Below are 14,965 nucleotides of genomic sequence, written 5' to 3' on the forward strand. Positions count from 1 at the left end.
AGCAAACTGTATCAATAGAGAGCAACAGTAGGGTTCAACAACATTCATTTTCTCCTTAGAAAAATTGATTTGTGACTATAATACCTATATATATATACCTTTAGGTACCTATTTACTCTACTATTCAAACTCTTGGGGTCAGTAAGATTTGTTTACTTGAATACTTTTATTCAGCAAGGTTACTGAAATTTTTTTTTTTAAAGGTCTCACAATTATTAGTTCGGAATTGCAAGATATAAACTCGCAATTCTGAGAACATATCAGTTTTTTCTCCTGAGAATTGAACTTTAGAACTGAGGAAGAAAAATTCAGAATTGCAAGATGCAAACTCGCAGTTGCGAAAAAAAAAAAGGTTTATTTCTCACAATTGCGAGTTTATATCCCGTTTATATATATTTTTTTTCTTGTTGTTCTGACTTCATAACTTGCAATTCTGAGAAAAAATAAGAATTACAAGTTTACATCTTGCGATGCTGACTTTCTAACTTGCTATTGTGAGTTTATATCTCACAAGATATATGCAAGATGTAAACCTACAATTCTTGTGAATCTCAGAATCGCAAGATGTAAATGTTTTTATCTCACAATTCTGACTTTTTTAGCATATAAACTCACAATTCTGACTTTTTTCTCGCAAATGTGAGTTTAGGTTTTGCGATTTTGACTTTTTTTTCTCGCAATCCAGACTTTTTTTCTCACAGTTGTGAGATGAAATAAAGTCAAAATTCCGAGTTTATTTCTCTGAATTGTGAGTTTCTCAGAATTGCGAGTTTATATCTGCCAATTTCGACTTTATAACTCGCAATTGAGTTTGTATCACTTAATTCAGACTTAATTTCTCAGAATTGCGAGTTTATGTCTCACAATTCTGATTTTTTGTTCTCAGAATTGTAAGACAAACTCAATTCTGAGTAATCTGAAGTGCTGAGGACAGCATTTATTAAAAATAAATTTCTTTAAAATTATCTATTCATCAAAGAATCCTATAAAATAGAAAATGGTTATTTTAATAATAATAAATAATATTTCACAAGGTTACTCTTTTAGTGTATTTTTTGGGACTTCTTTCAAAAACATTCCAAAAATGTATTTAAAAAAATTAACAACCCCAAATTTGTATATGTAAATAGTAATTAGTATTATTAAAAAATATTGTTTTATTACAGCAAATTAACATTTTCATACAGGTCATACAGAAGAGCATAGCACTAACAATGTCAACATCATGGATACAGTTCCCAGGGAAAGCATGAAATAATAAGCAGTTAACCTCACTTTGGATAAAAGTGTTTACCAAATGCATAAATGAAATGTAAATATGTGATGTGAACTAATAATAATATTAGTTCATGCACAGCACACAAAAAACTAGAAGTAGATGTGATATTTTAATATAATTATATATCTATGAAGAAAGTTGTAAGGTTTCCTATAGATAGTGTATATGTGTGTGTGTGTATGTATGTATGTGTATATGTATATATATATATATATATATATACTGTGCATTTAGTGTGTGTCTGTAACTACTTCATTATGTCATTTATCTCTATATTTATCTATATAAAGTGCTAGCAACTATACAGTGAGTGCTAATATAGAGTGTCCAATAAAATGGGTTTACCTTTAGTAACGAGAGAGCAACAAAACTGACACTTTTTTCCCATAAGTGTGATGTGATGCATAGTCCACAGTGACCGTTTTTCTCAGATTATGCAGATTTTTATCAGGGCAATGGCAAGAACTGAACAGGTCTTTAAATTTCAGCCCTGTGACAGAGGATGTGGTGCATGAAGTCAGCGGCAGTGATTTAAACCTGACGTTTTTACTTCAGTTATTTTACAGTACGTCTCTCGGTATGTGCTTTGATCTCCCCAGGCGTTTGAAATCAGCGTTCCTGTAGATGGAGGGAAGGGCAGCAATAAGAAAATCAGTTTCACAAACCCCTACTCTTCCTCCAGAGTATTCAATCTTCGCACGGATCGCCCAGACCTGCTTCAGTTTAAAGAGGAGCAATTTCAGGTGAGAAAACCCAAAGCTAATTCTTCTTCTATCAACAGATCTCAAACTTTGTCAGGAGGCTCTGCTGTTTAACACTGAAGACAAACCATATTTTTAAAGCCCCGTTCAACGGGAAGGTGTCTGGAGCCCAGAGGAGAAGGATCTTGACATGCCTCTGTCTAGGAATCAATTTGTGTCCGTCTAAACTGTCATTCTTAGACACGTTTCACAGTATGTGAAGTTCTCTGTATAGTGGAGAACTCAATTTGTGCCCCGGCTCCTCTCGCAACGCCGGCCCCCTGAGGAAACCATAAAGCTGCGGTCCAAAAAAAATGGGACAGAAAGATAGAGATTCTCACAGTCAGCCTGGGAACGTCAATATCTCTCTCACCTTGAGGGCTTGGAATGATGCGTGTGGGTCTTACAGCTCTACGTTAGACTTCAATTAAAAGCTGTTAATTGATTAGGTGATCGATACGCGACCGTTGGCTATTACTCCAGATGGAGACAGAGAACATTAGTTAGCCACAGGGACAGTGTCTCGGATATATTACTGTGGCTTTGGGGGTCACAAAGTAATTTTTCCTGATCATCATTTTGCACAGAAACGGTGTAAAACAGATCGGGGTAAAATGTTAATTTCATCATTCAGTGCCCTCATTGATCCCTGTATGGTTTAGTAAGTTTCACCTCCCATATCTGGGCAATAAATAGCGAAACAATAAGAAATATGCAAGTGACAGTATTGAACACAATGGATTAATGATACCTCAGCGTCAAATAAAGGCGGTGAAGCTCATAAAGAAAGGAAATGGCCTGTTCCATTTTCTTGCTAGTCAACACGGCTTCAATTATCTTCTCTCGCACTGGATTTATGGCGTCTATATTTTTGAAAAATGCGGACTGGAGATGTTGCTTTTTTCTCTCTTTGAGAAATAACAACTGTGTCATCGTAAAATAGGTGCAGAGCCAAAAGACAACGGAGGAATCGATATGTGCGTGCTTTTGAGGAGATTATGAACTAAATCCTCAACGGTGTTCCATATGTCTTAGTCAGCCATTAGAGATAATGTATAAAGACAAAGAGAGAGCAATTTCTCTCATCTTCCTCTAAACACTGGAGTGCAATTTCGGTTACAACACAGGAATAGGAATTTAATCGTATGACAACAGGAGATTTGGAGTATAGTCGTATGGACCACTTTTTTATTTTTATGGTGCTTTTGCATACATTTTGAATCTGAACGGAGAAAAAAAAACAACGAAAAGGACAGTTGTCTTTTAGTGTTCCATGGAAGAGAGAAAGTGGTTCAGGTTTACCACCACATGAGGGTGAGTAAATGATTACGGAAGATTAATATTTGGATGAACATTTGCTTTAATGATTCTTTTAAAAATAATGATTTTGCAAACAGAAAATCAAATGAGTATTGATCGTGTTTTAGTAAGGGATTCTGACCATGTTGGCTGAAGAATTCAGACGCTATAGAGCAATTAATCATTAAAACTTAATGATTAATGAAAAACAAATTTTGGTAATTGAAATAAAGCTGTAAAATAAAATGTTTCAAAACCAAAATATTGAAATATTGTCAAAATATTTCAAAACTAAATACAAATAAAGCTCAATTGTGTATATAGAATTTACAGTCTTAAGGAAAAAAATGACAAAAGCACAGAACAATTGAAACTTGTTTACTATAACTAAGAATTAAAAAAGCTCTCTCTCTCTCTCCCTATATATATATATATATATATACACACACACACACACACACACACTATATATAGTGTAGAAAACACACTGTATAGAATTTACAGTCTTAAGGGGAAAAATTACTGTAAATTCTAAATACTGTTATTTCTACACTATATACAGTATTTATAGATATACAACATATAGAAATGTTATAAGGAAACATTTATATAGGTTTCTTTTTTTTTAACTGGTTATGGCTGAAAACTTGTTTTTGATTCTTAAACTTCCTCTAATTCCTAATAAAATCGGAGGGAGGAAAAGAACAACTTTGTTTTGTAAATTCTACAGTGTTATTTCTATTCTGTACAGTGTGTTTTCTACACTATATATAGCACTGTATATAACACTGGATAGTATTTACAGCATTAAGTAAAAAATGACAAAAGCACAGAAAAATTATAACTTGTTTATTGTAACAAATTTCTAAATAAATATATATATAAAGATATATATGACTGTAAATTCTATTCTATTATTTCTATTCTTTTGTGTTATTTCCACACTATATATATATTTCTACACTATATATAGATTAGTATACATAGAGAGAGAATGTTTATTTTTTTGTGTGTGCTTTTGTAATTTTTATTATTATTTTTTTTTTTACTTAAGACTTTAAATTCTATACAGTGTTATTTCTACATGTATAGTGTATAGTGTAGAAATAATACTGTCAGTCTTTCAGAATTTAGTCTTAAAGACAAAAGCAAAAAAAATTGATTCTGCGTACTTTTCAATATATAGTGTAGAAATAACACTGTAAAGAATTTGGGGGAAAAAATTAAGATTAAATTCTGTAGTGTTATTTCTATTCTATAGTGTTATTTCTACATTATATATATATGGTAGAAATAACAGTATATAATTCAGTCTAAGTAAAAAATGACAATAGCACAGAAAAAAAAATTATATATATATATGTGTGTGTGTGTGTGTGTGTATATATATATATAAATATATACACTACCGTTCAAAAGTTTGGGGTCAGTAAGACTTGTAATAGTCTTTAAAGAAGTCTCTTATGGTCATCAAGGCTGCATTTATTTGATTAAAAATATATATATAAAAAAAAAACAGTAATATTGCAAAATGTTTTTACAATATAAAATAATGTTTTTTATTTTAACATACTTTAAAATAGAATTTATTCCTGTGATGAAAAGCTGAATTTTTATCAGCTGTTACTCCAGTCTTAAGTGTCACATGATCCTTCAGAAATCATTCTAATATGCAGATTTATTATTAGAATGATCAGTGTTGGATAATATCAACAGTTGTGCTGCCAAATATTTTTTGGAACCTGTGATTTTTTTTTTTTTTTTTTTTCAGGATTCCTTCATGAATAACAAGTTTAAAAAGTACAGTGTCTATTCAAAATATAAATATTTTATAACAATGTAAATTATTTATTATTAACTTTTGATAAACTTTTAATTATTAACTTAATACATCCTTGGTGAGTAAAAGTATTAATTTCTTAAAAAAAAAAAAAAAAAGAAACAATAAAAATGTACTGACCCCAAACTTTTGAACGGTAGTGTGTATATATATATATATATATATATATATATATGTCTGTGTGTGTGTGTGTGTGTGTGTGTACTTCTCTATATATAGTGTAGAAAAAACACTATGGAATTTACAGTCTTAAGGGGAAAATGTACTGTAAATTCTATACACTGTGTACAGTATATATATGGTAGAAATGTCTTAAGTAAACATTTATATTGTTTATTTTATTTATTTATTTATTTATGTTTTACTGGTTATGGCTGAAAACTGTTTTTTGATTCCTAAACTTTCTTTAATTCCCTAGATTTGGGAATCGAAAATCAGTTTTCAGTCAGAACAAGTTTCATTATAAATAAATAAAATGTTTGACCTGATTCTTTATGTTCACATTCCTGTACTTCCAGCGTGCATATGTACGAATACATACCTTTTAATTTGTATATGTGTGTGTGTGTTTTAGATTGGGGGAGGGGAGCTTTACACCATCGGCCTGCGCTTTGCTCCAAGTCAGAACCCCGGCATGGAAGAGATTCTCGTCTTTATCAATGACAAACAGGATAAGAACGAGGACACTTACTGTGTTAGGGTCCAATACAGATAGCACAACACCATCACCCTGCATTACACCTTCTGCTTTTGCCCACAAACACACCTTAAACCAGCAGATCGATGTGGATTTACTCACATCGTGAACATGTATTTTTGCTTATACAGTGTGATAGGTTGATCCAAATAAGATGACGTATTGCAGTACAGACCAAACACTCTATATATAAATTCAGACAGTAAGTAAGGTTAACTCCAATACACGGAGTAAAATGTCTCTCACGTGCACTGGAGTAAAACTACCCTGCGGTGCTGAAGGCTTGAAACCGAGAAGAGATTCTGATGCTCATATCGGCGCACTTGATGTGTGTGTTTACCGTTATGCCGAATCCCTGCTGTGATGTGTCATTAGCTGCGGAGAGTGGATGGCCACTTGCCCAGGACTTCAGCTCTAGATCTTCAAAAAGTGAGATGTGTTTGTATGACCAATCATTTTATTTTATTAATTGTTTAGAGTGTTATGTTCGCACTCACTGACAATAGAGTGCTTAATTTGGGGGGAAGAAAATGCAGTCATCCATTCTTTTTACTGTTTTTTTTATTAGCATCAATAAAAAAAAGACTGAGTATGATTCTTTGTATTAATCATGACATGCTGTGCTGTGTGTGTTTGTGTGAACAGTATGTGTGTTTGCAGTAGTTGTGAAGGGTTTCCATTAACATCTGTGGACTAATCTCCTGGCTCTTATTAGAGCTACAGCTGATCGAGTCTGACAACAACCACATAACCTGCCAACTAACCAGTCCAGACATGGAAGAAGGGAGGAAAATAATAGAGGAACGTAAGAGAGAATGTACAGGAAATATATTGTGCGGTATGAAGTTCTGAGGCCACACTGAAAAACTAGAATTTGGAATACTGATTGATGTTTCCTTATTTCCTGATAATTTACTCACCTCCATGTTATCCAAGATGTTTATTTTTCTGTCTTCAGTCGAAAAGGAATGAAGGTTTTTGAGGAAAACATTTCGGGATTTTTCTCCATATAGTGGACTTCAATGGTGGCCAATGGGTTGAAGGTCCAAATTGCAGTTATAATGTAGCTGCAGAGGGCTCTGCACGATCCCAGCCAAGGAATAAGTGTTATCTAGCAAAACTACACCTTTATATTCTTAGCACTGTATTACGTAGCCTCAGGGACCTTTGCAAAAATAAAAAATATGCAGACTTTTATGTGCTCACAAGAAACCTTTCAACTTAGCATATAGGACAATGTACGCTGATCCATCCATTGTGCCATCGGCCTATTTCGCAGTGTGGTCTCTTGGCCACCACACACTATGCATTTAAGAGACCTAAAGCCTTAAAATATGGCATACTGCCCTAACGAAAGCCAAACTTTAAACACTTTTTTACAGTACCAGTCTTTTTTATAGACCCCTTGGCAAATTTTATGCCATCAGCCCATTTCATGTCATGGTTCCTCTGTCGCCACAGAGGATTTGGACATTAGGCCTTGATATTAGAGGTACTACCATAAGAAAAGCCAAATTTTGAGCGAGCAGATCTCCGTTCATTAATGTGCATTCATGCTCTTGTTTTATTCATAGTAAGATGGCAGTGATGCACAAATGAAATAGTTTATACAAAACTAGAAATTGTAATGTGTAAGCATGCAAAAAAAAATCCCATGCGCATGTGAATGGTTTCTTGAGGGCACAAAAAAAAGTTTCTTGTGTGCATTTTAAAGTCTGTTTTTTTGTTGTTGTTGTTATTTTAAAGGCTCTGTAAAATATTAAATAAAAATAATAAGAAGTGTACATATTAAAAATATTCAATAAAAAATAAAAATATTTACAAATGACTCTACTATATACCAAATATAAAGCTGAAAGTAAATTGAAATTTTTAGAAATTTTAGTCTGGAAAAGTATGGAATTTTGAAAGGAAAAATGTATAGGAGCCCTGTAGTGCAAGATGAGCATTTGTGGTTAAAAAGTATATACTTTTTATTCATTTATTTATTTTTAAGAAAGTGCCTAATTGTTTCGCTACATAAGAGCCTTATTCCTCAGCTGGGATCGTGTAGAGCCCTTTGAAGCTGCATTGAAACTGCAGTTGGAACTTTCAACTCGTTAATCCCCATTGAAGTCCACTATATGGAGAAAAATCCTGGAACGTTTTTCTCAAAAACCTTAATTTCTTTTCGACTAAAGAAAGAAAGACATGAACATGGGGTGAGTAAAATATCAGGAAATTTTCATTCTGGAAGTGAACTAATCCTTTAAACTGATTAAAAGTAAAGACATTTATAATGTTACCAAAGATTTCTATTTCAAATAAACGCTGTGCTTTTGAACTGTGTTCATCAAATGTATCAAGAAAATTGGTTTTAACTTTGATAAGATTAAGAAATGCTACTTGAGACCCAAATCACCATATTAGAATGATTTCTAAAGGATCGTGTGACACTGAAGACTGCAGTAATGATACTGAAAATTCAGCTTTGATCACAGGAATAAATAACATTTTAAAATAGAAAACATAAGTAACAGTACTTTAAAATATTACTGTTTTTATTGTATTTTTGAGCATAAATGCAGCCAGGGTGAACCTAAGAGAAAATCCTTCCTACTTCAGACTTTTGTCCAGTAACGTATGTCTTATAAGTTTACAGAAATAATATTTATTTTTTAAATAACCTTTTTTGTATTAGAGGCAAAATCAAGAGGTTGTTACAGGATTTTGTGAAATTCAGGCAGCTGGAGTGCTGCTCTCATTAAAACAAATGGGGGATGAACCAAATAATAAGTCACTCTGATAATTTTTCAATTCTGCTTTCAGTTCATTCCACGTTTTCTCGCAAATGGTTATGCTGATAATATAATTTGCAATGAAAATGTATGAAATTAGAAAAATGCCAGAAACATTTTCTCCAGTGCTCTCAAACTTTTAGACCCCACTATATGTATGTGTTTGTGTGTGTAGAAGTGCGATAGATCTTCAGTTTATTTCAGGCCTACTGGCACAGTGGTTTTCTATGCTTTCTATGTTTATATCCCTGTACTTCACTTTTACATTTCCCTCCAGAATCCACAGTGGCAGAACAAACGGTGGCGATCACTCCTAAGGCCCTTTAATGCTTCCTAAAGACCCTACACTTACCTTGGCACACCCACTCAAACACTTCACAGCCTAATTTCAGTACTGGTGAAGTGCATTGTGGGATTTCCCTCTCGGATGTTGTTCAGAAAGGCCCTCGCTGTCCACAAACAGTTGACACACTGTTTGTGTAAGGTTTTTTTTCCAGTGTATATGCATTTTCCTGAGACACACACACTGAGAAACAGTCTCGGCAGAGACAGCGCCTTGATGTTGTTAGGTGCTGCTCGGAGAGCTTTGCTGCCGCTTGCGTGCGAGCAGAAGGAGTAGGAAATGCTATCAAAGACCCAATGAAAATGTATCATCTTCCTCCGAGGTGCGTCACGAGGGCTTAACGGGCTCCGAGAGTCAGGCTGATTTCGCTCGCTGCGCACGTGTGTACATAAATCTGAGCGCTGGTGTGAAATAGTGTATTTTTGGCGAGTGAGAATGAGAGGAGATTTGAAAGTGTGAGTTTGAGAAGACTTGAGCGGAGGGAGGAAGGGAGAGAACGAGTGCGAGCGAGGTTGATGGAGAGGTGTTGAGACGAAGGTTAAGAGGAGAAGCTTTCTGGTAGAGCGTAGGATTTAACTCTCCGTCTCTCTCTGGTAGAGAATAGATTATCTCAGCAGCAGTTAACGCAGTGGTGTCTTAATGAGCAGATCTGGGTGAACATATGGAGCGTGTTTGTAACACGCATCAATTTCCTCCCGTCGCCGTTGACGTCGTCATCACCTTACTTTTAGTTCTTGTGAGTCTTATCGGCCTGTAGAGGGCAGCCCTTACCATGATGGAAAAGAGAGCGTGGAAGAGGGGAAAGCAATAAAACAGAATGCCTGGAAACCACATATCTGATGGTGGGTTTGTGTGTGTGTGTATCCAAATAACAGCCCCTGTCTTTTCTATGGCACATGCTGTCCCTCACTCTCTTTTTCATTTGGGCTCTCTGAGCTTAGGAGAGCCTTTGTAGCTTTAGATGTGTACTATTTTGATTCAAGTTGAGTACATTCAAGGAGATTGTGGCTTGGGCTAGAGGGATCATTGCCTGGGGCCAGCGACTGCCTGGGGCCTCAAGTCCTGCAAATGCAAATGTTTGAATTTGTTATTAATGTTTTTTTGTCATTTTTTGCAATGCATTCCTGCAATGCATTTTTTCTTTATGAATTCTTATAGTTCTCACCTTCCTACTATTTTCTTATATTTTCATAATTAATACACCGCATTAACCTGACTTCGATCAGCTGTTGACAAGTCATATATGAATATAAACTTTGAACAGTGAGTTGTAATTCTTAGCTTTTTATAAATTTACAATCATGAAATAAAACTATAAAAATATTTTGTTTAAAATAATAGTTTTATAGTGATTTTATATTGTAATTGAAATGCAAATTTGCAAATATAAGATTAAGATTTATTAAAAAAAAAAGAAAAAACAATTTTCAACAAAAAATTTCACTGTTAACTATAGCATATTAGCATGCATATTAATAGCATATTGGCTGTTTATTAGTACTTATTAGGCACATATTAATGCTTTATATTGCATGACTAAATTCTAGATCCCTTAGCCCGACCCCATACCTAAACTTAACAACTACCTTACTAACTACTGAGGGGAAAACTGTACTAAAATGTGAATATGTGTTCTCCAGGGTTGCCAAGTTTTCACAACAAAACCCGCCCAATCGCATTTTGAGGGGGTCCCCTGTTAAAATTCTGCATTCTGGGGGGTTAAAATACACACTTTTTGGCTGGGTTCCCTTGGTAAAATTAGCACTCCAGGGGCTAAATATTACATTATTGGGGTCGGACATGAAAAACGGGAAAACCGTGGTCTTGGCAACACTGTTGTTCCCTAATCTGAAGTATTATTTAATTTATTTTATATTTTTTAAACCGCTTCTTTTGTGTATTGCATATGCTTTTGATAAATGGGAGGTCTGTTTTATGAATTATATGTGCTTTTTTAAAATACAGTACTTTACAGGAAGTGCTTATACCTAATATTTTTGCTCTTACAAAAAGTCATTTTTACAAATGATCGTAAGTCTGTTGTACATCATTGAGGTCGTATTTCTCAAATTAAGTTTAACGTTTGATCCAAAGCTGCTGTGAATGGTAATGACACATTCAATTTTTGTTCCATTGCAAAACTTAAATGAGTCATTCCCTCTATGTTGAAACTGAATATCCATCCTGAGTAATTTACCTTGAAAATATTGGAAATATGACAAAAACATGTAAGTAATTGATTTTTTTCAGATGGTATCAGGAGGTGAATTTTCTCAACACATCAGCGAAATGTGGAGTAATAGTTCACCTTGAGAAAAGTCTTGCCTAGAAAATCACACATTAAATGATTTTCAGAGACTGACTTTATTTCATTTATTTATTTCCTCTTTTTCTTCAGCTGCAACACTTTTAAAACACTATTCATATTTGTGATTCATTTAGTTGTGCTGATTATATTTTCAGTATTTTGGCCTTGGTTTATCCTCTTAGAGGGCTCGGGGGAAAAAAGGAAAGAACCTACAAAGTAAATTGTGGATGGTCTACTGAGCTTGCTGAAGGTAAAAACAAGCATCGCTTTGATGCGGAGACGAGTCAGAACTAAACTGTCTGGTCACACGTATCTCCTAATGATGACACACAGGTGAAGGTCAGCTGTACTTTACAAAACAGTAGAGACTCATCCAAGTCAAAGCAAGTCTTTACTCTTAGGAAGTGTTTTGTACTTCCAATGGTAGTTTAAGTTAAGTTGTATGAAGTGTATTGAAGTTTTGACACTTTTAAATGGAATATTACATCATATCATCTAAGCCAGGCTTTCTCGTGTTTTCAGGGCCTTAGAACTAAGTATATGAATAATTTAAAAGGATCAACACCAAATGAAATACCTTGAAAATATTTCTCTATGTTCGAGTTAAGTACAAATCCGATTTGAGCATTCATGTCTTTAGAAAACTTTCTAGCCTTAGTGATTTTCTCCCTAAAGCTTCACACAGCTATATTGTAGATGAGAAAACAATGCTAAATACAATGCCTCAGTCGCTTTTTATTCTTTCCCAGCAGTGTCCACTGACAACAGCCTGTTATTTCTGCCACACAGACTCCAGCACAAATGGACCAGTATTTCTATTGTTAAGATGCTGATGTCACCACTCTGTATGCGTTTTGTTTGTTTGCTCTCTTTGGAGAAGCACTCAGATAATTACATGATAATTGCAAGTAAGTGCATGATAGAAAGAGCGTTTAGCAAATAAGAAAGTCGCATCATCATAAACAGGCAACAACACTGTGCCTTTTGGAAATGTACTCTAATTCACCTATAATCAAATAAGGCTGGGCTCAGGCGGCAAGGAGACCGCCATATAGTCCTAATTACAGCTCATAGCACTAATTACAGTGAGTAGTCACCACTCCTTGACTGTAGTAAGACTTTCTTTTGCATGTCATTGATGATATTACCAAACTTTTGTTTTGCACATTTATGTACTCTTAAACTGTTTCAGTGTTGTCCTGGCACTTTAGATCATATGGAAGCCTGTTTCAGCCCCAGAGTGAAAAAATGAATTGACAGGTAAAGTTTAAAATAAGAAATATAAAGATCACATTGTGCAATATTAAGTCATAATTGCACAGCGTAGTTCTAAAAGCCAGCATTGGTTCTCTAGGCTGGTCTAGAGAGCCAGTTTGTCCCTCGGGCCATTTTCCTGGTTGCATTCGCACCGGCAGCAGGAACTCTGAAGCGGGCGACAGCGACGTCTTTATTCGGGGCATTTTAAAACGTCAACAACCGGTGAATGGAGGACGCCGCCATCGGAGCTGTTTTTTGTTGTGGGTTTCGTGATAGTGGAAATGGAATGTAAATGCACAATGTACGCGATTGAAATTCCGATTAAACCTCCGATGACAACTTAAAGTGTAACATATCATCGAAGCTAAGAAAAGAACACAACGCTGCAGACGACAGGTAGCTAAATGCCATTATCGTTGTTTTCCCATGTTCGTGGAGTAAATATTTTACATGGCTTTTTGAAAATGCCGGGTATCCGGTAGGGCTGTACGATTAATAAAAAGCTGCAATTGTCATGGGTATCTTTCGGTGAAGCACGGTTCTTTGATCAGCAGGAAATCTCCGTCCGAAGGCCAGAGGGTGCTCTCGTACGGAAACTCCAAATACGCCTAAAAAAGCCACCCCGGAAATGACCCTTTCTCACATTTCCAGGTTTCTCATAACGAAAGTCGTCATAGTTGGGTAAAACCGAGAGCAGTGAATGGGAGAGTACCACAGATATGTTTTTTGCATTCCCATTTGCCCAAATAACAAAAGAAAAACTCCACAGTAGTGTTTTCATGACTTTCAAAGGAAAAAAATTGAGAGAGACCGATGTCAAATTTACCATCCTTCCCATAGACATCATCACAGTCTTGTGAAAAGGGTCCTTCAAAGGGTCCTTCGTGACTAACACACAACTACAACAATGAATGATTTATCTGAGCTCTTATTATAATTTTCCTTATAATACAGTATATAATAATGCAATGCCTTTATCACTGCTTAGAATACTATGCATGCCTTACTCTGTAAAAAGCCACATCATCTCACAGAAGGATTTATTTTAAACACTTGACTGATGTTATGAAATGAGTTTGGAGTTAAAACGTTATTAAATGTGGTATTTTCACATGCTTTCAGATGTAGCAGCATTTCTACACAGAGCCGTAGTTCACTGAGAAGCTATGCAAACAGCAGTCATTATCACAAACGATTCCTTTCAATTTCATAATCGCGCAATTAAATCGTTTGGGATGATGAACACAATATACTGTAGCTTTTCAGTGAACTACAGCTCTGTGTACTAAATGCTGCTCCATCTGAAAGCACCTACAGATTTACTATTAATTACACATCCGGCTTCACTGAAAGAAGCGCATGACAATCGCCTTCGATTAATTGTGCAGCCCGGTGTTTTGTATGTGTTTGGCCAAATTAGCGAATACCTAACGTCACTCACTGATAGTTCTTGTCCACCTTTTTCTTCCCATAACACCCTGTCCTAATGCTACGTTCCAGGCAAGGTCGGAAGTGGGAACCTCTAAGTTGAAATATTCCACTTCCAACTTCAGTGTGTTCTAGTCAATCACACTTCACGTTAACATATTTCTGTCAATTATGACAAAAACAAAAGAAAAAAATCCATACTGCTTAATTTCGTTTTGAAAACAGCTGACGAAACGATAAAATTAAAATATAAAAAATAAAAAGGTAGCTCCACTCTATGCTAGTTGGAAGCAGTGATGTCAAATGATGCGTCCTGCTGAGGTTGGGGTAGATCTGCGCCGAGTTCACAGCTCGGAAATCCAACTTCAAGGGGTGTAGGTACCAAGTAGGAGGTCAGGAAAATCCAATTTTCGAATTGTCTGGAACGCCGCATAACTACATGCGACGCGACAAGCAATTTGGGTGTCCGCCAGGGTTGGCAGGTTTTCACAACAAAACCTGCCCAATTGCTACTCAAAACTAACCCAAAAGTAGCCCAATGGTGTTTTTAGTGGGGTCTCCCAGTAAAAATCATATTCCGAGGGGTACAATACACATTTTTTGGCAGGATTCCCTGGGTAAAATTAGCATTCCAGGGGCTAAATATCATGTTATTGGGGGTTGCTTCAACCCGTGGCATGAATTATGAGATATACGAAAACAACCCATGGCAACAGTGTTAAAGTAACCCAATTCCGTGGGAAAACCGCGGACTTGGCAACACTGGTGTCCACAACAACGCAATGCAACAGAATCAATCAAATATCACAGCCAATCAAAAACGTTTGTGGGCGGGCTCTTTCTGGAAGCCAGTTACACTTGCAACAAAATGCATAAGTTTATCTAATTCATAAATATTAAGTCCTTTTAAAATGATTAAATGTACATACTGACACACTGATACAATCTTATGTTATGGAATATGCTTGTTGGTTTGCATTTCGCCGTTTTAACACAT

General features: G+C 35.4%; 1 protein-coding gene across 3 annotated transcripts in view; it reads left to right on the forward strand.

Moving 5' to 3' along the window:
- LOC127169804 (nephrocystin-4) overlaps nt 1-6,450 on the forward strand; it is a 229,647-nt gene extending 223,197 nt beyond the window's left edge. For all 3 annotated transcript variants that reach the window (XM_051117429.1, XM_051117427.1, XM_051117428.1), the window contains 2 exons: nt 1,879-2,022; nt 5,733-6,450. In XM_051117429.1, the coding sequence (XP_050973386.1) occupies nt 1,879-2,022; nt 5,733-5,873 (285 nt within the window). In that variant the 3' untranslated portion in view covers nt 5,874-6,450. The remainder of the gene's footprint in view (nt 1-1,878; nt 2,023-5,732) is intronic.
- Nucleotides 6,451-14,965: the final 8,515 nt, after the last annotated feature.

This window comes from Labeo rohita, chromosome 8 (assembly GCF_022985175.1).
Source record: "Labeo rohita strain BAU-BD-2019 chromosome 8, IGBB_LRoh.1.0, whole genome shotgun sequence".
Lineage (NCBI taxonomy): Eukaryota > Metazoa > Chordata > Actinopteri > Cypriniformes > Cyprinidae > Labeo > Labeo rohita.